Source organism: Dryobates pubescens, chromosome 25, assembly GCF_014839835.1.
Source record: "Dryobates pubescens isolate bDryPub1 chromosome 25, bDryPub1.pri, whole genome shotgun sequence".
Classification (NCBI taxonomy): domain Eukaryota; kingdom Metazoa; phylum Chordata; class Aves; order Piciformes; family Picidae; genus Dryobates; species Dryobates pubescens.
The window spans coordinates 13,036,602-13,060,150 of NC_071636.1; the positions used below are offsets into that span (position 1 = coordinate 13,036,602).

General features: G+C 46.4%; 1 protein-coding gene across 18 annotated transcripts in view; it reads left to right on the plus strand.

Moving 5' to 3' along the window:
* FBRSL1 (fibrosin like 1) overlaps nucleotides 1-23,549 on the plus strand; it is a 560,475-nt gene that overhangs the window by 496,386 nt on the left and 40,540 nt on the right. For all 18 annotated transcript variants that reach the window (XM_054172920.1, XM_054172926.1, XM_054172935.1 and 15 more), the window contains one exon: nucleotides 6,534-6,579. In XM_054172920.1, coding sequence (XP_054028895.1) covers nucleotides 6,534-6,579 — 46 coding nt within the window. The remainder of the gene's footprint in view (nucleotides 1-6,533; nucleotides 6,580-23,549) is intronic.

Genomic DNA, 23,549 nt, shown 5'->3' on the forward strand with positions numbered 1-23,549 from the left:
GTTTTACTGAGGACAGCTGGAAATTTTCTTCTCTAGTCAGTGTTTCTGCAAACAGCTGAGGGACCTCCTGCAGCTGTATGACCAACTTTGGTGAGGCCCAAGAACTCCCCAGCTTCCTCCCTTCTCCTCCTTTATGAAATTTTCTTCAGTGAGTGTATTTATTTATTTATTGGAGCTGAGCTGGGAAGGAGAGGGAGTTTGATCTTTTCCTCTGGGAGACAACAACTGCTCAGGGGAAGAGGAATCATAAGGCATGGCTAATGGAGGGGATAGGAAGGGGAAAACTCTGGGCTGTAGCCATTCTCCAGGGGCTGGAGGGATGGTTTGAGGAGAGAGGGAAGAGGAGTTAGCAAGCCTGTGCCCCAAGGCTCTGATAGCAGACATGCTGTAGGTCAGGCATCCTGCTGCTCTGGGAGCATTAGGTCACCCTTCCTCATGGTAAGAGCCGCATCTGTGCAATAAGCCGACAGACCGCAGCAGCATATGCTTAAGAATTACAATTGCTGCTTAATCTAAACTAGTTTAATCTGTCCCAAAATGGTTGTAAAACGTACTCTGGATTCAAAGTGGTGTTATTTTAAGCTGATCACTGTGTTGCCAAAAGACAAGGTCCAAACCAAAACTGTGACATTGAACTCGCAGAGAAACGATGGGCTTGGACCTTGCTGCCCTGCGCTTGGACTGTCAGTGCAGCATCTCCTTCAGTGCCTTCCAGTCATCATCTGCTCTGCCTTGCTCTCCTTTGCTGTCATCTACATTCAGTGTAATTCAGTAGTGAATTGGGACCAGTGATCTCTGCTTCTTGGCTCTCTATGGCCTAATTTAATTCTCTGTTCCCAGGCTTGAGCTACCTTCTCAAAGGGCCTGTTGGGAAAAAAAAAATCATCCTGGTTATGTGAACTGCAAGAAATAAGTGTTCTGGGAAGAAAACATGATGGAGAGAGGAGTGCATTGTGAAAGGCCCTTTCCAGGACTATAGCAGTACTGAGCATGTGTGGGCTAAATGAATGTGAGGTGGGAACCTAAACTAGTATGTTGTTGTATGCCCATACAGTCCAAGAAGCTTTTTCTTTCTAGTGGACCTTTTGTAGAGTGAACTTTCATACAGGATATGTAAGATGCATCAGTACCTCCCAGGATAACCTTGAAGTATCTGGGGCATGTAAGGGATTGCTGTTTCAGTAAGTAGTTGCCTGTTCAGGGTGTTTCACTGTGACCTGTTAGGGTGTAGCTAAAGGCACAACTGAAATTTCATTCTTGTTTAGGGAATAGTATTTATTAGTAGTCCTTATTTGCACTGGACATCAACAGCCAGAATTTCATAAGTGATCCTCACCATCAGCTGGAACCAGATTTTTCAGAACAACGTGCTCACCATTTAAGCATCCCAGTGGATTGCTGAGAATTGTCCATACCTGGTAGCTCAGGCCAGGTTGGTGCCCAAGGGCAGCTGCTGAGTGCTGAGCCCTCTTAAAAGCCAAGTCTATAAATTGTGTGTGCAAATAACAGGAGGGAAGGGGACAGGTAAATGTCTTTGCTATCTGGAGGTAATCACTGTGGATTTGTAGAGGTCCACTGTGTATTCTGTTCCTTCCTGCTTAATCCTTTACACAGCTGGGTTGTGCTCTGTCCCAGCCAGCTGTGTACCACAATGCTGGATTTTCCTAAAACCTGGGGTTTTTTTCCTGTGATGGTGCATGAAATGACTGACTTGAAGGTCAAACTTTTCTGTGGTTATCTTAACTGAGCTGTGGTTTATCTCCAAAAATAATCCTGGTTATGAAAATACCATAGGTTGTCTTGAAACATCCCCTCACAATGCAGGCAGTGTTACCCCTGGGTTGCTTCTATATCCTGGAATGTGTTAAATACTTTCTTGGTCTTAAGGGTGAAGTTTAGTTTGTTTATTGTTGTGTGTGTGTGTATGATTTCTAGGCTACTCTTGCACCTTTCCTTGTGTATCAAGGTCCATTTTCTGTAGAAGAATCACAACCCAAATTATTCCTTCATGGATTAGTTATTGTTCTCATGTTACTGAATGAAAGGGTCTGGTATGAATGACTTACACTATCAACTGGAAACTAGTAAAGCAATACTGACATGCTGACATTCCCTGCTAGAGAAGCGATTGAGTGGCATTGAAGGGGTGGGTGAAAGCAGGGCAAGCAGATCAAAGGGGAGAGTGAAAATTGATCCAGAATTTTCAGGTAGTGTCCATGCTTTATGCTGAGCTTCTCTAAGCATATCCAGCACTTCAGTTTGAAAACCTCCAGAAGAAGGCTTTTCTTGAGAGCTTTTTAGTGCCTGCTAAGTTCACAGTGTGAAAGCCGTCTCTCTTGAGTCTGGCTCTTGGCTGTCTAGAAGATAGGCAGCCATCCAACTTGAAACTGTATTTTACTGCCTACTTTGCCATCTGCCTACCGTGCTGGACTCCAGTTTGGAGGGAACGCCTGGCCTTTGCCCTGTACAAAGCATACAGACCAGGCCCCTAACACCATGTGCTCTTGCTCCTTGTGAATCAGAGCTGCAATTGCCCAGCGTACTGTGATCAGGTGACTGAAGTATCAGGCATGGATCTGACTTTGGTGCTCCACGAGATTGCATGAAGATCCACTGAGGCTCTGTTGTTGGTGATAAGGAACAGTTTATTCCCTGGTAACCATTTTATAGGCTACAGAGAAAGGGGGGAAAAAAAGCTAATTACTGTGAGGCCTGACATAGTTTATAATGCTGTCTCTGTCAGATGATGTTGTTCTGTTACATATAATCATTAAATTATTAATCTGTAAGAGCTCTTACACCTTTCAGCTGCCTTGACTTAGCAGGAGCCAGGCTGAATGAGGCAGGGACTTCATTGCACCTCACTGTTCACCTTCAGAGGAAAGGGTGTGCTACATCCTTTGTGGTTACCACCTTACATTTTGAGGAAAAAAGCTGCCTTTGCTATGCTTTTAGTGCTGCAAATTCAATCAGTCTTATTTGTGCTGGGTTCAAGAGGAGGAAGGATGAAGGACTGGAGCACCACTCCTCTGCTTGCTCTTCACAAAGCAGAAGAGGGCAGAAATGTTGGTTTTCTCTGCAGTGTATTCAGCCCAGTTTCCAGCGGTCACAGAACTGGGTGCAGACATTTTCGCCTGTAGAGCTGGTGTAGAAAAAGGAAACGAAAATGGAACAGAGAACTGCTAACTTTGCTGAGTAAACTGCAAAGGGGGAAACCTGCAGGGCTTGGAGCAGATCTTGGCAGGTCATTGAGAGGAATCTGGGTCTTTAAAGTTGTGTTAGTGTGAGGTTACCTCAGAAACCCTGCTGCTCTCTGAAATCATTAGTGTGGGTTTCACTTTGGGGTCAGACATTGGGTGGGCTGGGTTTGGGGCTGAGAGTGGGCATTTGCAAGCAGCAGCTTTCATCAAGGCATGCCTGTCGTGGGCTCTGATCTGGTGCTCCATGGGGGAGGAAGACGAGCAGCAAAAGTACAAGGAAGGCTCAAGGTGTCTTTTGTCTGTGAGCTTCAGGCTCTGGATGTCTCTCTGCCTTATGCAGCAACAAAAAGGAATTTGGGGATTGGCAAAAGACCTGAGGGGTGCACTGAGCTGCTCCAGCTGCCCTCGTGCCCAAATTGGTCCTTCAGATGGGGACATGCAGAAGGCAATGAACCCTTCTACACAAAGGACTCCACACACCTGGGTTTGCTCACAAGGGGAGAATTCCACTATTCCACTGCTTTTTTCTTTCTTTTTTTTTTTTTGTAATCCCTTCTTAAATGTATGCAAATGACCTGCTTGAAACAGCAGAAAATTTGGGAGGGGACTTGTTTTAGCAGATGCCTTGGTCTGCTGGGGGTTTTTTTCACTCAGTAGTGGGCTCCCTCAGACACATAGGTTTTATTGTATGATTCCTTTAAAGGGTGACTGATGGAATTGAATGATGTATTCAGGGTCTTCCTCCCCCAGCTTCCCTCCTGCCTTTACAGCAGTTTACAGAATATCCTATAGCACAGGCATTCACTGTTTCAGAATGGTGCTCATGCCAAAACCTGCTCTGATCTGGAGCAAAAGTTACTGTACACTCTAGGTGTGAGGGATTGTGTCTGTAAACTGTGGCTGTGATGTTGAAAACACTGCTTTGTAAATGTTGACTCTGGTTGTTGAAGGTGGTGCCACATACTGATACCAGAAGACTGAGCAATAATCTGTGTGTTTTACTTTCTCTTAAAGTGAATTTTCTTGCTTGACTTCCTTAAATATTGTTTTTATATAGTCTGGACCTGTAGCACTGAGATCTTTAGCTCATGGTTAAATAGTGCCAGTCTATATTAAATCCTCAGTACTGAATTATGCAGAAGGGAGTGAGCTGATGGCTGCTGTAAGCCATGGCAGCAGGACCCAACTTTCCAGACCAGGTGAAGCATAAAGCTTCTCCCAACTGGGGTGGCTTGGGCTGCCAGAGCAGGTGCTGTGTAGGTGGTGGCTCACTCCAGACAGCATCCTGGGGAAGGGCAGCTCTCCTGAGCAGGCTGCCAGCTGATAGGTTCTTCTCGTGGGGCTGCACACCCTTCCCCCTGGCTCAGAAACCAGCACTTAGGATTTGTAGCGCAGCTGCCATTTACTCTTTGGGCTTTAGTGCAAGCCACGACCAAGTCTCATTGCCTATAAAATGGGGGAATCTTATTTGTCCACCTGCCACGTGTCCTGGTGCTTGTGGAGTGCTTTGAGGCTAGGTCTGGGCTTTGTCTAAGCTGTTAGTGTGAGTGAGTTCCCAGAGCCCGCAGATGCGTTCTGCATCCGTGGTGACTTTGTGTCGACTGTAAGTGAAAAATCTCTTGAACAATGGGTTGTAAATTCGGAGTTGGCTGTCAAACGTTTTATGCACCACTGTTGTTGCTGCTGTGTGACGCTGTTACACTTTCTTTGCAAACCAGCCTAGGCAAAACCTTGTTTAATGTTGGTTCTTCCTCTCTTTAATCCATGCAGTGAAGGGATCGTGCAGGTAACTGATTTTCCCTAAGATTTGAGGATCTTTTGCTGAGCTGTGTAACGATCATACATGCCACAGCTACACGTGCAGCTTTGTCGTGGACATGATTCAGAATTTCTTTATGTGTCTCAGCCTCAACCTATTTTTCATGTTGTTTTCCCTCTCTTTTTTATGCATTTGCATTAAGACAGACATTCAGTGCTTGCAGTGCCACTTTCCTTAGAAATAACATTAATGGATCACTTCCTTGCTTCTTACTATATCTCATGCAGATCTTTGTGCATTTACTATTTGCTTTTTTTCCTTCTGAGTCGTCATTTTAAAATAGAGAACGGTGTAAAACGATTCATAGTGCTCTTTATCATGCAAATCTCCCAAGGCACCTTAGAATAAAATCAATAAAATCAAAAAGAAAGTCAACTTAGTTCAGCCATGTGTTGAATTAATTCATTGTTTTTAAGGCAGAGCCAGAGGAGAAAGGCTTTTTTCACTTTCAATATCTTTTGCTCTTCAGCTTTGTACTTCACTCCATTTTATTCATGCAGCAGTCAGTGCCAAGACATTGATGATAGTTTCAGCTGTCTTGTAGACTGTAGTAACATTGATGGTGCTCCCTGCTCCCAGACCAGCTTTGATTCTGTAGAGGCTACTTGCTATTTTATCAGATAGCGAGGAGGAAAAGCTTATGCTGAAATAGGTTGATTGTTTGATATCAGTGGGGGGAGGGAAGGAAGCCATCCAATTAACTCATAAAAGCTTTATTTACAATGAATGGACTTTTTTTTTTTTTTTCCCTGTCTGTCATTATCATCTTGTCTGTAACCCAGTGACCCTGATTATCATGAAGCTGTTTACAAGGTTTAGGTTAATTGGATTTCTTCAACTATTTCCCAGAGCTGTGAGGGGCACAAATACATTGCCGTGGAGTTCAAACAGCATAGTGCAAGCCAGTTTGCAAGGAGACAGACTTCTTCCAAGAGGAAGTCATTTTATTTCATGTGCTCAACTAAGTGCATAGCAGCATGTACCTATCATTTGGCATAATATTAAATAACACCCTTCATACAGATGTGTTCAGTTGCGACTTGTGTTTCCAATACACAAACTACATTTTGCATGTCCAGCAAGAAATGAGCTTACTATCAACGAGAGAGCCTTTGAAATGTTTTGTGTTTGGTTTTGTGGGGTTTTTTGTTTGGTTGTTTGGGTTTGGTTGTTTTGTTTTGTTTTTCCCTTCAGCTTGATAGCAGTTTCACTGGTTTTGTTTTTATATGAGGAATCATGGATAAAATAGCTGTGCATTGCATGGCTGCCTAAATAAACGAGACAGGAGGATGTAGTTGGGTGAGATCAGGACAGTACTTGTGTATACGCTTTGCTTTCATCTACTTGGGATGCATGCTCGTTCTTTAATGGCACAACATTGCACCCTCCAGGTGCAATGTGTAACTGCAGGTCTACAGATACCCCACTTGGTTTATGAGCTCTTTTTTTTGTCAGCAAGCCTTCCTAAATTCTCTTTTAGTATTACTCATCCCCTTTTTCTCTTTCTTTTTCAGGCTTCTGTAAGCTCTGAGAAGCTGTTCTCCCCTGCAGCAAATAAAGGTAAGCGATCTGGAGAAATGTTCTCCTTATCTTAGTGCATGAGGTGCAAGTTGTGAATCCTCATTGTGTGAGCAGCGTCAGTTCTGCCAGCGCCTTTAATTTTGCCACACACATCGTCATAAAGATCAGCTTGGCAGGCTTCTGGTGATTAAGTTAAGATTTAAAGCTGCATTGTCTCGCTGTGGGGTGGGACTTCTTCCCTACCAGTCAGATTTGTAACAAATGTCTCAGGAAGAGGAATTACTGACAAAGGAGAAGTCAGCCTGTACTGTAGGGGATATGTTTTTTCCTCTAATACAATCAAAGCCTCGTTTCTTTTCTAACAGATCAATATTTCAGTGTTACCTGGATAAGCCTCAGCAAGGCTTTGCACATCCCTTTCCCGGCAGTGCACACAGAGCGTTTGTGTCTGTACCTTGCGACTCTCCAGAATGAGGTGGAAGGTGCTGAGCACAGTGCAGGGTTTTGGCTCACAGCTCCCCACTGTCACTGTTATTGAGAGTTACCTGTGGTACACAGTGAGTGTTGCTAAGAGACTGTGCAGCTTCACAGCCCCCTTGGGAGGTGCAGCGACACATCTCTAAATACCCAAGCCCTCCTTTGAGGGCTCGGAACAGCCATAAAGCAGGGCTGCTCTACTTCCTTGTCTGCCCAGGGATAATTTCACGGAGATGAATACTGGGCAAAAATACTGAAGTGATGGCTGTTTAGCCTTGGAGAGGGCAAAGTGTGGTGCTGGGAAAAGCATCATGCTGGGAATGCTTCCACTTTATCATGCAAGGAGGTCGGTGGCACAGCTCTGAAAGAATTGTCACGTCTGTGGCTGCTCTGCAGCTTTCCCAGCGCTGAGCTGCAGAACAAAACCAGTTCAGAACAATGATGACATGCAGATAGCCCAAAGAGGGGAGATGAGGCCCATTAATAAGAAGTGATGAAAAAAACTTCCAGCATTATTTCAAGAGGGCCAAGAAAGGAGCAGTTTGCAGTTATGTAGGAGTAGGTGCTGGCCATGGAAAGGCGTTTCGGTGGTTGTGAACTCCATCACCTGGACACAGGCCCAGTTTAGAGCTGGGCTCTGTAGCCACAGCAGGTATCAGGAATTCTCTTTCCTTCCAAGCTTTGCAGCTTTTCAGTGCCAAATGGGGAAACCAATGACAAGCCCATTATATTATTACTTTTGCAGATATTTCTACAAAAGCATGCAGCTTTATCGAGGGGAAGGAGGGAAGTTTAAACAAATGGTGGAGAAGAGCATTTCTCTTCTCTTCAGCCTTGGCTCGCTGATAAGGCAAAGCAGATTGCCCATACGGCACTGCCTCAGCAAAACAAAAATCTTGCCATGCTGCACGAATGTATGGCACAGAGATCTGCTGGAGAGGCTTGTGTTGGAGCGTTAGCAGCTTTATTGGCTCCTCCTCGTGCTGAAGCCTGAGATCCCCCACCCCTTCATATCATGGAGCAGCTCAGCAAGATGAGTTTTCAAAATACCTCCCTATCAGGAAGATAAATGTGTGAATGCCTGTGAATCTGCTGTCTTGAAGTTTGTGTTCACTGCTGTTTATACCCCCGTTCCTGTTTGGTGTACTGTGGGTGTAGATGTTGCCAGCTTTGGGTTCGCACGATGATTTTTGTCTCAAGACTTCTCTTTTAACCCTGGCCCCATACCAGTGGAGTCTTGCTGATTGGCACATGCTGTGATCACGGGCAAGCCCTGCTGGGGGCTGCCTCATCATTTGGCACTTGTGTTGAGAGGTAAGAGAAGTTTGGCTCGGTGAGATTTTGTGCAGAAACCCAAACAGTGTTAAATTCTCCCCTCGCCCTGTTACCGCTCCCACAAGGCAAGAGCCAGATTTGTCTCTCACACATGCAAATGAACACCGCTCACGACCAGGCTTGGTGATGCCATATGGCCAGGAGAAAGTGACTTTCAAAGCCTCGTGCTTAAATTCCTTTTGTGAGATAAGAGCGCTGATTTAAGGCCCCTGCTCTGCAGGGCTGGAGCCGCGGCGGCCGTGCGGGAGGGGATTAGTTCAGCGGGGTTTGCCGATGGGCGCACGTGTGGCGTGGCACGCGTTTGTCCTCTCCCGTGGCCATTTGCACCCTGCCCTTCTTTTGTGAACGCTGGTGGCCTTCGTGGAGAGGTATTAGCTAGCAAATCTGCAGCATCCACGCTGCAACTTTTATTGAAGGTAACCAGGCTTTTAAAATGCAATAAAGTGGATTCATTGTCTGGTGCAGCTCCCCCCTGTTCCCACAAGCTTTCCCTGGGGATGTGTTTAGCCCTGCCTATTTGTCTTACGCTGTCCTAGTTTATCAGCAGCTTAGCAATGCAATTAAGTATTAAGATCGACGGGTTTTGCTTATTTGAGGCCGAAACAGCTGTAAAACATAACCTTTGACCGTATTTCTCAGCTCCACAAAAGGTCTGAGGAGCAGCTTCTTTTGTCTGGGGCTCTCTGGGTAACGTTTGTCTTTGCCCCCTCCCTGCTGGGGCCACGGTGGTGGTGGTGCTCCTGCTTTTGACACCAGTTCATCTGCAACAACAGATGCACAGCGTAGATGTCCACTTCAGGGACCAGTCGCTTATTATGCAATGGAGAGAGGTGTCCTGACCTGGGGTGACCTCGGGAATCACAGCTGTGAAATGGGCTGAATGGGGCACTTTGAGCTTCCAGAAAAAGAGGAGATTAAATCCTCTGTGTAAGGAAATAATAATTAAAAGGAAAAGCAGAGAATCCCTGATCTGCTCTCCTGACAGGTCTTTGTTTTCCAATGCAGAAAAGCAGTTGTTTAGCCAACTTGTCACCACAGCACAAGGGCATTTGCTGCTGGAGGCTGGGTGTTACATCCTCCTGGTGAATAAATCAATAACCAAATAATAAAGCTCTGTTTGCTCTCTCATGCAGTTCCTTCTCACAGGAGTCTCCCAGACAGTCCTTTGCTTTTACTGAAGGCCAAGTGCCATGCATGGCAGGGGAGGCATAGGTGAAAGCCTTCTGTCTCAAAGTAGGTGGATGAGGCAGAGGGAGGGATGGTGATTGATAGGAGGGCAGATGTGTGGTGGGTCTGAGGAGGTGAGAGGAACTTTCACCCCAGAGTCACTGTAAAGACCTCTGCCTGCCTGCTGTGGTGCTATTAAGTGTGTGTGTGGTATGATAGCTTGTATTTTAAGGACTTGACTGTTGCATTCTTGCTGCTTGTTCCCTCCTGCAGTGGGCTTCCCTGATGGGTCTGGCTGGAGGCAGTTGAACTCTCTTCCACTTCTCCTTGCTCCAGACCCGCTGTATGCCAAGAAAAGTGAGAGAATTGATGCCTTTTATGCCACAGTAACTTTGCAGGTGTAGCCCAGGAGACCTGATGAGACCCCAGCACTTGAACTGGGGGCCACTAGTGTGGTTAGGGTGGAGTGGGGCACCTTAAATTAGACGTTTCTCAAATGGCTTTAGCATTGGTCAAAGGCCTTGACAAGGAAAAACTCCACTGCAGAGTAAGTGTAGGCTGGGCCGCTGCTCAGCTGTCTCCATTCATAACCCCAGGCAGGCTGTGGTGGCAGAGATGCTGCCTGTGAGATGAAGGGGTATCCATGAAGCCCCAGGACACCAGCCCAGATGTCCATGGAGAAGCCAGCCCTGCACAACCACATCTGGCCTGGAGCCCCAGGGGACGCCAAGTAGTGGCAGGGAGATGAGGGCTTTGAAGTTTGTTAAACCCGAGTATGTTGCTCCTATCTTTGGATCAAAATCAAGCTGAAGGTGGAGGTAGCAGTTTAAACCATCTCTCTGGTGGCACAGAAAAACTGGCCAGGACCCAGGCCTGTCCCAGGCTGGTTTGGGGCTCACTGAGCTCCACGCCTCCATTTCCCCCTCCTGAAGAATGAAGACTAATGCTTGTCAGCCAAGTGCGCTGAGAGACTTAATTAATGAATGTTTATCAAGCAATTTATCAAGAGATCCTTTTAATGAGAGATTCCATAAACAGTGCAAGACTTCATTTTCATGGCAATAATAAATGACAGGGAAAATAAGTCTTATCCTTCCCCCACATACACACCCCCCAGGAAAAAGGATTGCTTACCCTCTGCGCTCACTTCTCCCTGGGTTTCTAGGCAGAGGGCTTTGAAGTGCTATCTTTCATCATGAACTGTACACATCCTCAAAGCTCTGCAGCTCACAGCCTGTGTCTTATCCCTCTGACAAGAGGGAGGCAAACCTTTCTCGGCGTGCAGGTCGTAATTGTCAGCCATGGGATGTGCCGCAGCCACCCGCCCCAGCAGGCTAATGCAGCTTATGGTTCTTTGAAGTTCCCTCCCTTTATTTTCTGTCCTCTTGACCACAAAACTGTGCCGTGGGCCAGTGAGAGAGATTTCTTGTTCAGAGATGACACTGAGCTCTGACAAGCACATCTGAACCAGAGAAGAACCCTTGTTCCTCTGAGATCACTGCTCCATAATGTTGTTGCCTTAAGGGGACTGTCTTTCCTTTTTCTCTCTGCTTCTTCTTTCCTGTTTTTTCCCCTTTTTTTTCCTCCTTTAATTCAGCAGTAAACTGTCACACTAAATCATTTTAAAAACTGGAGCTACAAAACCTCCAGTATAGGACATGCCGTTAAAAACTGATGGTTATTACTGTGAGATGGGGTGAGAGGGGAAAGGAGGGGCAGCAGGGCAGGGGTAGGATGGGAAGGCAGCAAGTCAGCTCTCCAGGAGGAACCTGTGAGCGCCCAGTGGAGCAGAAAACATCCTGAATGCAGCTGAGCTCAAACTAACGTGCTTGGCACAGGTTTACAGCAGCACAGCTTAATGGTTGCCCAGTGCTGACAGGGGAATCAAGAGCCCAGTGTCTCCTGTGCTCTCCGTGCTGCCTGCCTGCTTTGCTCTGCCACTGGACCTGGCCCCCTGGCCCTCTCTCTCCAGTTGTCAGGGTCAGAGACTCCCTGTCTGGGTTGGAACAGCACCTCCAGTAATTAAGTCCACCTCTCCTTCAGAGCCTCTACCTTTCTGTGGCAGGATGTAGAGCTTTCCATCACAAGAAGGTCTGCATAGACACAGAGCAAACCAGTCTCACAGCACCAGGTCAGGCAATTAGCTGTTTTACATCAAGGAGGTCAGGAGAGACATCATCATTTTTTCCAGCTTTCTTGCGTGGGGTCCACAGCAGGGTCTGAGATGCAGGAAAAGCAGAGATGCATCCTGCCTCTTGATCTCAGCTTTATCCCCAGGTTCTGGTTATATTTTGATGAGGTCACCATCTTGTGTCTGATTACCTGCAGTGTCAGTGAACTTGAGGGGGATGATAATTTACAGCTGAATCTGTGGACAAGAGTCCACCATAATTACAGCGTTTCAAAAACTTCCACAGCGGCATCTGTAATAATAAATGAAATAAGTAATGCATTGATTTAGATAGCAAGCACATAGCTGTGATTTATGCAGTGCTCAGGATGCTCTGCAGCTGCTCTACTCCCCAGCTTGCATCTCCTGAGATTTTATCACTGCCTTCCAGTATTCCATGTTTTTCATGAAACCCAGGCCCCCAGAGGACTGTACAAAAACCTAAGAACTAATTTCATTTTTTAAGCAAGACTTTAGGCTTCCTGGCTAGAGAGAAGAGCCCAGAACTCTGATTCTTCTGTGCTTCAAAGCTATCAGGCAGTCACAAAGAAGCCAAAATACTTTGGTTTTAACCTTGATTTAATGATGGTTTGTGATTTGTAAATGCTTGGAGGGCTGACAGTACGGGATGCTCTGAACTAGTGCTAAACCTAGCGTGTAAGCCCATCCCAACATCCTCTGTTGGAAGAGTTCTATCTTATTTTGTCCCTGCCTGGATGAGTACATTAGCTTCCCTGCATATGCATGTGGATAATTATACAGTGGCCTGGGAAGGAGGAGGACTTTGATTTTTTCAGACAGTGTGAGTAGCTGAGATAATCACCCAAGTCACAGCCAGTTAGCCACATTTCAAAAGAAAGCCACACAGAGAAAATGGTGCTGTAAGTGCAGTCTCTCAGCCTTCTTGCAGTTTTCTGATCTTGCAGGCTTTGGAAAGCTCCTGGGCTTCTCTTTGGGAATGGGCTTGTACCCTCTGTCTCCCCTGTAAGCTGTGTTACATGTATTTATTAGCAGATCAGAGCACATCTATCCCGGTCCCTCTGAAACCCTCTGTGAAAATAGGATGAACAACCAGGAGAGATCATTCCCCCTCACCCCCCCATCCAGCTAACTTCAAAAAACTCAGGTCTGCAAAAGAGGATAATCTACTAACTTCAACACAAACTGAGCGTTGTGTGTACGTCTCCCAAAGTGAGAGCTGCCTCCTGCAAGCAGCAGGCTTTGCTTGCACCGTTTGCCATGCGGTTTGCACAGCTATCTCTGGATTTGTCTCCTTCAAGTGAGCCAGCATAGAGCTTTCTTTGTAGCTTCAGGCTACAGCCAAGAGAGTTGAAAAGTTGAATTATAAACATTTCCAGGCCTTCTGGTTGGTATCTTGTGTTTTGTGTTGTTATTTTAAGGATGTGGGGTATGTTGGTACATTCCTGTCAGTGGGAATAGAATGAATAGAAGCAATACTGTAGGAGATAAAATGTGTTTAATTATTTATTTGAGAATTACAGACCGAAATTGCTTTTTGATTTAAGGCATCCAAGTCACGGATATGTTTTTGGAGCAGAGAGAGGCACGCAGAAATATATATGCAGAATTACCTAGGGTAATGTAAGAAGTCTCTTTGCTCGACCGCCCTTCCTCCGCAGAATTTGTTCATTTCCTTAAAGATTTGAAATTTCAAATGCGGCTTTGTTAAGTATCAGGGAAAGCTAACTGCACGCTGCGCCTTTGCCCACCAGAAGGTAAATAAAACAAACAAAGTCTTCCTTGTACAAATGTTATGAAGTGGGTGGTTTATTTTCTTTAATTATAGTTTTTATTTAAAACAAACTGGAAAAACAAAATCATCTATGTCCTGCATGGGCCAGCACTCGGCTCGTGCTGATTGGGTAAGGCACGTTCTAGCTTCTCTCACTTCACGTGAAACCAGATAAAGGACCATCAAACTGTAAATCCATGTAGTAGTTTACGTTGCCTAGACTTTTGAAGGATGTTTGAAAGATACCATCTTTTTACTCCATGTTTATAGTTTGCTTATCTGTTTTCCTGAGTAGCAAAAGCTACTCAAGCCAGGCTGCAAAGGCTTAGTGCTGTTTCCAGCGGCTCTCCCTGATTGCAGGATGCCAGGGCAGATTGTGTCTCAGCATTAGAAGGATGCTGAAGGGTGGTGATGTTAAGAGCAGCAGTTGCAACCCCCACAAAGCTATCAGGTCTTCTTGATTCTGCTTTTAAAATACCTTAGAGACATGTTTTATTCATGTCAGATTTTGTAAAGCTTCAGTGTCTTAGAAAATTAAATGCTGGGTGTGACGCTGATTCCTGCCTCGTAAGGACGAGCATTGCGGTGCGGGGTGAGGGAAGGTGTCTGTGCCTCTAGTACAGGTCTAAGCATGCCTTGGCCATCACATCCCCATTTAAGTCACGCTTGCTTCTCATGGATGAGAGCTCTCCTCTTCTGCAGCCCTCCTTGACCCGTGCTGCAGGTCTGTGCCTAGGCATTTGATAGTTTAAGTTCTCCAATGCTCTTTTCCATGCCGCTCTCCACCCCACACTGTTTCTGTTTCAGAGAAGCTGTTTGACAGGTTATCGATGGGCAGCTATCCTGTGCTGTGTAATAGCCCATTAGGGACTCCTGCAGACACGGTAACCCTGCTCTCGGTGCAGGTCACCAAGGGCAGCCCGAGGATTGACAAGTAATTTGACAAGGCGGTGGGAGGTAAGAAGGCTGGTGCAGGGGGTAGCTGGACCTGACCCCACATTGGCTTGCGTTTCCTTCTGGGCAATCAATGGGAGTGATCAATGAGACCAGGGTGTGCTGTTTAATTGCAAATGGATCTGGTTACTCTTTTGTTGGTGAGGATGGCAGGGTCTGTACATTCCAGTGAGGGCCCCACATCCAGCAGCAGAGACTTCAGGAAAAGAGGAATGCTGCCAGCATCTCACTCATCTCCTCCTCTCTCACCACCATTCCAGAGACCAAAGCTCTCCCCCCAGGACAGAGATATGGCTGATGAGCAGGGCCCTGCTGTCCCAGCCAGCCTGTGTGGCGAGCAGGAGTGGTTCATGCTATGTTTCTGTATTTTTGTATTATTATTTTTTTATTAGCCTCATTTGAAATCAGTGCTGTAAGTGCTGTAGCTCTCTGGTCTCGTTCCGTGGGAGGGGAGGAAGGAGGCCAGGCTGGGGGCTTGCTTTCAGCCCGCAGAGCTCCTGCCGTGATCTCCCTTAATAACGGCGCGAGCCACGCACGCATGTGCTCGCCACTTCTCTCACCTCCTTGCTTCGCTGACCATCCTTCCTGCTAACAAGGGCTGAACACAGCTCCCTGTGGAGCCTGTTAATGTTGCTGCCGAGCTGCCTGGGGACTCGCAGCGTGAGGCTTTCCTTCCATCTCTGCTGCTCTGTGCGCTCGGCCCCGGCTCCCGGGCTCGGTTCAGCCAGGTAAAGCCATACTGACTCCATTGACTTCACTGGATTTCTTTGGGTTTACACCAATGTATAAGAGAGCAGGACTTGGCATAGTGTTTGTGTTTGTGTGTCTGTCTTTCTGAAAAGGATACTTGTTCTAGTTTGTTGGGCTTGTTTTCCAAAGAGTAAATATTTTCTTGTAAATCACTGGTACAGAAAAGTGACTGCCCTGCTTTTAGTTCATTTATTTACTTTAAACTGATGGCAAAGTCTTACAGAAGGTAATAGGAAATTAAAAGCTTTCTTTTTTCATTTTTTTTTCAACCATCCTGCAAAATTTACTGCAGAATTATATCCATGCTCTGGGATTCTGTCAGACACTTCAAAAAGCCTGCAGAAAGGTTCTCCTTTGCCATTAAATGTTAAAAGTTATTGATGTGATTTTTATGGAACCCTATTAAGTTTCTGTAGAAACATATTGGTTTCATCACTAATAAATTCTTTAAGGCTTATCCATAAGGGAATAGTCAGACTTCCAGATCTCTCTCCAATGAAATGGACATTAACTTTCTGCCCTTTTGGAGATACATTCTTAAAAGGTATCAGCAAGGTGAGTGGCAAAGCTGGGAAAGCCTGGCTGTACCCAAGTACATCGTCTAGCACTGCGAGACAGTCGGTTCTTCACCAGTCAGCCCACTAGAGTTGGGATGGAGACTTCAGAAAGGAGGAGTTTCTTTGGTTTAAAAAGCAGGGAAGAAGACTGCAGATGGATCTGTACAGTCAAGTCCTGATGTCAGGTTAAATTTAGACCCTGGCATCTGTTTCTGGGCACCACCATGTTCAGAAGGGATGGCAGCCTTGGGAAAGAGGTACAATGCAGCCTGGAAGGCCCTGTTTCCAAAGCACTCTTAGAGCTCTCAAAGTGCTATAAAATAATGTGTTCACTGTGCTTTTCCACTGCATCCAGAAAAACACACAGAGACTTCCTCCCAGTGAAAGGAAAGGATCAAGCTGGCTTTGTGCTTACGTCGCACTCGCAAGCGCCTTCCGTATGCAAGCACAGAGCCACCTGATGGAAAGCAAATGGGCTAGGAGGGAAATAAAATTGTGTAATTGGCAGTTTCCTTCAATTCCGCTCCCTCTCCCGTTTTGCATAAAGGAGGCTATTTAAATCTCAGCTGGAGTGAGGTTTGGTAATAAGCAGACATCTATGAACCTGCATCTGCTGCTGTATGCTTAGTTTGTTGTGTATTTCTGTATTTATTGATGATCCAATTTTGAGAGAGATCTGTCTCCTGAACATTCCCTGTCTCATGGTGTGAAGCCCGTGGAAGAAGAGTTTATCCCTTCAGGTCCTTGAGTCCTTATCCCTGTGACTTCTTGGGAAGTGTAGGGCCAGACAGCATCGCCAACGTTCGCATCAGAGTTTGCAAACCCACCTCAAACTGCATTGACTCATGAATGTTAAACTGCAAAAGCAAAGCCAGAGCCTGCTCCCTGGGAAGCTATCCACAAAGCAGGGTGGCAGAAAAGGGCCAGCCTTGTTGAATGAAGAGCTAACATTTTAATTTTCTCAGTGCTATGTGATTTGACTTCAAAACAGCTAAGCTGTCCCCAGCCAGTTGCTTTGCTACGTGGCTGGCCTTCTCTGGGCACAGTGAGAGACAATCACAGTGCAAGCTCTGCAGAGACAGCCTGATTTAATACAGGCTTAGTGGCTGGAGGGAGAAATTTACTGTCTGAGCACTGAATGTCCATGTTGAACATGTATCATCCTTTTTTTAACTATTATTGAAGGGTCTTTAAAACCGAGCTGGAAACAAACCAACACCTAGAATATGTCCATTACTTTCTGTACTGGTGAATTTAATAACTAAAGTAGAGCAAATTATTATACACCTTTCACTGGATCATCAAAAAATTATGTGAGCATAATGTGCCTTTTGGCCTGAGATATTCTTGTTACAGGATAGTCTCTGGACCCTTTATGTTGTCCCAGCAGTACGTGTTGTAAAACAGCCTTAAGAAGGCATCAGGACTCCTAACTGAGAGTGGCAGCATAGTCAACCAAGCTTGGTACTATGGTCAGGGCAGAAAAGAGCCCAACTGCAGTGGTTGTGAGCAGCAGGGCACCCTTTTACAAGCCATGCAGGTGGGAGTAATTCTCTAAAGATACTCTAAATGGTGGTGAGAGCTGTACTAGGAAGCCTATACCAGTGTCTCAAGATTGGTCCAGTGAGAAAATGCTGCTTGGGCTACAATGCTTGCTGTCTCCCTCAAAAACATCATTGCTTTGAACTACAAACAGGCCTAGCATGGCTACATCCCAACACAAATCTGAAAATATTGCTGCAGAAGCTTTGCTTTCCTCCCATCCATTCCCCTTCCTCCCATCCATTCCCCTCTCCTCATGACACTTGAAGAGGCCTGTGTTCTCCAAGGTTTTGGCTCAGATGTGTTCCTGCTGCATACATTTCCTCCACCGAATGGACACAACTGTAAACCTCTTCCTGCATCGTTGCCTGCAGGCTTGTACTAAACATGCCACCCAAGTGTCCCTGTGTAAAGCCACTTCTTGCTGAGCCTGCTTCTGTCGCTGCTGGCGGGCTTGCCATCCTGTGCTCACGGCAGGACTCCCATCGCAGTGTGTTCATTTGAAGCAACCAGTGCCTTCCCAGTTGGGAGGGGCTTGTCCATCAGGTCACCTCAGAGTTTCTCTTGAAAGAGAAGACTGGGGTTTGTTTTGCTTTATTTTCCCTTTTCCCCCTCTTTTAATATGATCCCTGCGATTTTGTTTTCACTGAAATATTGACTGGCAGCGTTGCAAATTGCCTGCATGCAGACAGGAGCTTGCCAGCACTTTCTTACTCAGCTAGCCGTCAAGGTTGTGGATTCCACCACAAGCAGTGCCAGGAAAACTGTTGATCAAAAATATTCCTAACATCTGTGAGTCCTCTCCATCCAAATGAGATGTAGTTACATTCTCCTTTTCCCCACACTCTTTCCAAAGTGTTGCTTCAGACACCTAGAAAGCCCTGGTTGCAAATCATGAGCTGCTCTCTGATTTGCAGCTCCATTTCCAACTCTGGCAAAATCCAGTATAAACTCCAAGTGCCCTTCCCCCAAGCATAATATGTGAAAAGTATCAGCCTCCAAAGGAAGAGCAGACAGGCTGCATTTCTCTGCCCCATAATTCATTTGATCCAGATGTTGTCCTGTGCTGTCCATAGCCACTGTGGTCACAAGCCAACAAGGAGGGTCTTATGAGAGCAGTGGAGGGTGGACGCAGCCCAGAGCAGGCTGCCAGGCGTGCCTGAAGCCTGGCACACACCCACCCCCATCCCCATTCCACCAGCACAAGGAGGGGACTGGGGGCGGCAGGGAAAAGCCTGATTTCCCTTCCACCCTGTTCCTACCGCCATCACCAAATTCACAAGCCAACTATTAAATAATTAACGTGCCCAGTGGGGCAGGAGGAATCAAAAGCTGTTGTGTTCCCAAGTTTTCTCTGGCTCCAAAAGGCACGGCTCGCTGTGTATTCTGGCACCTCGGAGCGGGTTTTCCTCCCTCCTTCACCTCCCCCTTATTATCCCGTATGTGTGCTGGAGAGGGAAGTGGCGTTCCCAGCCCAGCGGGGGATGACTGTTATTTCAGACTAGCAACAGGGGAAAAGGAACAGCCTGTTGCCTGATTGATGTTTGTTTTTTGTGGACAGACACCAAAGGTTCATTAGAGACGGAAGGTTTGGGGGGAGGGAGGCGGCGGCGGGGGAGCCGCTCGCTCTTAAGGAACTATTGTACCGCTGTGCACTAACCTGGCTCTGCACTTTCTTTGACTTCTGTGAATGTCTCAGCTGCACCGTTTTGGCCTCAGCAACGTTAGGAAAATATACACGCCACAGAGGTTCCAGTGAAAGCTCCGTGATGAGGGGGTCGGGGCGGCGGGGGGAAAGGAAGGGGAGGAGAGAACAATGCAGTAGGTTTTGCTGTAATTAATTTCAAATGTGCTGCTCATCTGTTCTCCTCGGGTTTCAAAGGGAATGAGGGGAGTTTGCAGGGCTTTTCCTACCACATCTGCAGCTTTCCAGAGCTGGGGATGGAAAAGTGTCTCTCCTTCCATCTGCGGGTTTGACCAGTCTGGCGACGTGGAGCGCTGAGTATAGCACAAACTGATGCTGAAAATTATGTACTGTCCTGAGGTGGAGGAGAGGGAGAAGAGGGAAGGGTGTGGAGGAGCTTCTCTTCTTGCTGTGTTGGGTAGATGAAGCCAGAGAGAGTGAGGAGGTTGGTACCGAGTAAAGCAGATTTCTCTGCAAAGAGTTAATAGAGCAGGTTTATTTAGATAACAAATGTTGTTTGCTACTGTTGTTGGTCCTGAAAAGCTTCCAGATTCTGGTGCAGGTGACCTGCGTGGTTGCAAGGCTTTTAAAGGTCTGGGTCAAACCCTCACTTAATCTCTTGCTGACTTTGCGCCTTTGAAAAACCTCCCCACATATAATTGTGTTGGGAACCAGTAAGTTAGTATGGAGCCTCTGATATTATGGTGTCTTGAGTAGAAACTTCTGACTGCTGTTCCTCCAGTCTCATCTGTTGACCAGTGCTGTATGACACACAAAATGGGCTTGCCATCTGCTGTAGGGCATTGTTCTCATGTACTTCACCTTTAGGTTTGAGTATTGAGGATTGCACAGTAAAAAGTAACAAAATGGGCCTGTTAGAGTGTTGACTTAACTCCTCTCAACAAGATATCCAGATGCTAATTTGATAGCCCTATGAATCTAAGCCAGAAAAATCAGTAAGACAGAAACTTAAACTGCTCTAAATTACTGTTAGTTCTTTAACAGCTCTATTTTCAAATTGCTCTTTGCTTAGAAGCTTGCACTGAACTCTGGAGCTGGTGGATAATGACCTCTTGTTTAAACATGTGGCTACTTTATGATCCTTAGCTCTCAGAAAAACCAACCCCATGATCAGGTGGTGAATATTTCTGAAGTTTGACCATGAGGAGAACGCTTCTGCAGCATGAATGAAGAAAATGTTCTCTTTTCTGGTCTGAAACGAATTCAGTGAAGCCACAACATTCCGAATACCCCAAAAGTACTTGAGGTGGGCATGTGTTTGTGGTGCAGGATGCCACGCTGGTATGTGACTGGCAGAACTTGACCATATAGTGGTAAATGTTTCTGCAACTTGCTGGAAGCAATGTCAATACTGCAATGGTGTTTCAGACTGCAAAGGGATGTGCCAGGTTTTGTGGACTTAGAAACTAACAGACTTTCTGGCAGAGCTGTGAGACTGGCTGCTGGAAAACTTCAGTGACAACGTGTCACCGAACAGCCATGCAGACATCACCAGCTTCTGTGCATGGGGAGAAGTGAGAATGTGCATCTCGACAGGGCCTTAGTTGTGAGGCCATTGTTGCTAGTTGTGAACTGGTGAAACTGGTATGGAGGAGCAAAGAAACAGGAAGAAGCCCTGAGCTCCAAAATGTGGCATATCTGTAGAAGAATGCAGGGACTTCAGACCTTTCTCTCTATAAATTACTTCTGGAGGAAAGGGAAGTCACATTTGGAGAATATTCACTCCAACCACTACCCCCTTTTTGTAGAAGGAAACCCATATGAGAAAGGAGGGAGATCTGAGTCAAGTCCAGGTTTAATTTCCTGGTCCTCCTCCATAGGAAGAAATATCCCTTCCTTTTAACTCTTAAACAAACAACTGCACTGGCCACATCATAGTGAAGTGTCCCTCAGATCACATCCATATAAGCTTGGATTCCAGCATTTCCTCTTAGCCATGGATGTTTCTGTACCTCATGCTTGCCAGCCTAGACAGAAAAGGAGTAGTGCCTGAAGTCTCTGCAGGAAGCACATCTATTCCTTTTCCTCCTTTGCTCGTAGCTGGGTTGGGGACCATATCCTAATGCCTTGCACACAAGGGAGCAGCAGTGGCAGCACTTTGGAGCACAGCAGGAGTGCTTTGAGTTCTCACTCTTGAGCCTTGGCCATGCCTTTCCAGCTTGTCACCTCTCCCATCTTCAGTTCTGACAATAAGAGAAGAAGAAAGGTGGATGGCACAACTGGGAAGGGGAGGTGGAGAGCGAGCTGCTGTCCCAGGGCTGCAATTCTTTCCTTACCTTCTAGGAGAGCTGCTGTCTCCAAGTGCCACACAGCAAACCCAGCTCTTGCCAGCCATGACCTGGGGGTCCTTCCCTAGTCAGACTTCTTCACATGTCAATTATAAGGCAAGAGATTAAGTTACATTGTTGGCCCCGGTATATTGTGGTGTTTCTCTCTGATGCTGAGGACCAGAAAATTACTGTAGGTGAGGGTTTTGTTAAAGAATAAAAGCAAAGCCCCAAGGACAGTTTTGCAGGTCAGGGTTTTTGATCTAGCACAAAACTTTGTTCAAACATTGGATGGTTTCTGTATGTCAGAGAAGATGGAGGCTTCCCATGGTTTTGTAAAGCTAGATCTCCAAATCCAGGGCAAAGGACAGGCTCTGTGGGCTTGATGCAGTGTTTGTGAAAAGGAACACAAATTGGGCAGAGCCACCCCACTCCTTGGCATCCCGGGAGGCAGAGGGTGCAGGTGCATGGAGGCCATTCCTTCTCTCCCTCCCAGAGCTCCAGTGCTGCGGCACCAAGGGAGCCACTGAAGCACACAGAAGCAGCAGATGTGCCTGCCCTTCGTAAGGCTCCCATGGGTGCTTAATAAAACCACAGGAATATTGAGTTTTCTTGCCTTTTTATTAGTTACAAGTGATTTTTCTCTTCTTTAAAGGATTCCCACCACTGGTTCCAGTCAGCCAGCAAGATTTGCTTTAAAACTCTTGTGTCTTGCTCTTAAAAAAGGAGGGGGCTGAGGTACTGCAGGAGCCTTGAGCCACTGAGAGTTTGCCTTCAGAGATTCACAAGGGAAGAGTGAGAACAGGGAATGCTGTAGGGAGGTATTAAATGAGGCCCTTTTGTTTCTCTCCTTGTAGAGCATAAAAATGCCCAAGGCATGAATGCTCTGTTCAGATGACTCTTGTGCATTTAAATGTCTGTTCTGGTAATTTACAAAATGAAGGGGTGGGAAATGCCTTACACAAGAAAGCAAAGGGAGACCTTTACTGGCATCCAATGCTGGTAATGGGGGAGTTGTTCTGTGCTACTGTGAGAAAGGGGGGAGAAGGTGGATTTATCTTCTGAATGCAGCAAAGCTTTAGTCCCTGGAGATGTGGTATGGAGAGGCCTACGGCTCCCGCAGTGCCTTTGATGGGGGATATCCTTGCATCCTTCCTGCCACTCTTGGTTGTTTGGTCTTAGAAGAGGCCAGGATTTCTCAGAAACATGCAGTACCTACTGTAAGGGAAATCTGGCTTTGGTTTTAATGAATTAATGGGAAGAGCCCTACTCACTCAGAGCAGCCGCTCCGAGCCCCCAGCAGCCTGACAGCCCTGGGGAGTGCAGAATCTATGGAGCAGCACAGCCCTGAGCCTGCCTGGGGAACAAAAGGCTGGGGAGAAGCTTTTAAGTACAGGAACACCTACCGTCTGCAAAGTGCCATTCCATAATTTTTCCATAATTTTCCTTGCTTCCCATGTCTTTATATGAAATAATGGGTGCTCTGTCCCTCCTGGCCTGATTTCTGTTGGTGGAGTGATCATAAGGTAGGGTTTGATCATCCAGTTATTTCCATGAGCACAGCCTGTAGCAAAGGCACTATTGTTGCTGTTGTGACAGTCACCCCATGCCAACATGAGCAGTTGTTCTGTTTCCCATCTTCTGGGAACGTGCCTCTGTAAGATGAGGAGATGCTTTTGCAATTTGGTTAGACAGCCGAGAAAACCAAAATGGATGCAGCAGGGCAGGAGGGATGAGGATACTGTGAGGTGTTACATGCATTGTAGCCCAGCTGGACAGATTTGTTCTCTTCTACAATGCAGTGTTGTAGTTCTGCATTGGTCTGGTAGAAGGGCCCTTGGTCCTTCAGCTGCTTCTGTGGTTGTTGCAGTTGCACCTGAGAGATGAACAGGGCTCACCGTTTGCCTTAGCTACAGCAGAAAAATAGTGTAAAGGCAGCGTGCTAGATTTGGGAGTAGTGTCCTCAAGCTGGGGGAGGAGGAAGGTTAAATGGAGACCTATTAGAAACTGATACCCCTTCTGTTCTGTCTGTAAGTGTGGTTAGGTGTCTGTGCAGGTTCCCCACTGCTGTTAGTGCAAAGTGAACGCAGTCAGCGTGAGGAATCGGGAGCATGGTGTGGATTTTATGACTTTCAGCTATTTGGGCGAGAGGCTCTCGTGCTGTCAGAGCTGAATCAAACTCTCAGCAAGTTTGCACGCAACATATGTGATAGATTTTGCAAATGAATATGTTAATGCAGGAGGAGGTGGTTCCCTGAAACCAACCGCTGGCAGTTCAGTCTTGTCCTCAGAAAACAAAACCATATTGTGTCCTCAAAACCCAGAACCACTG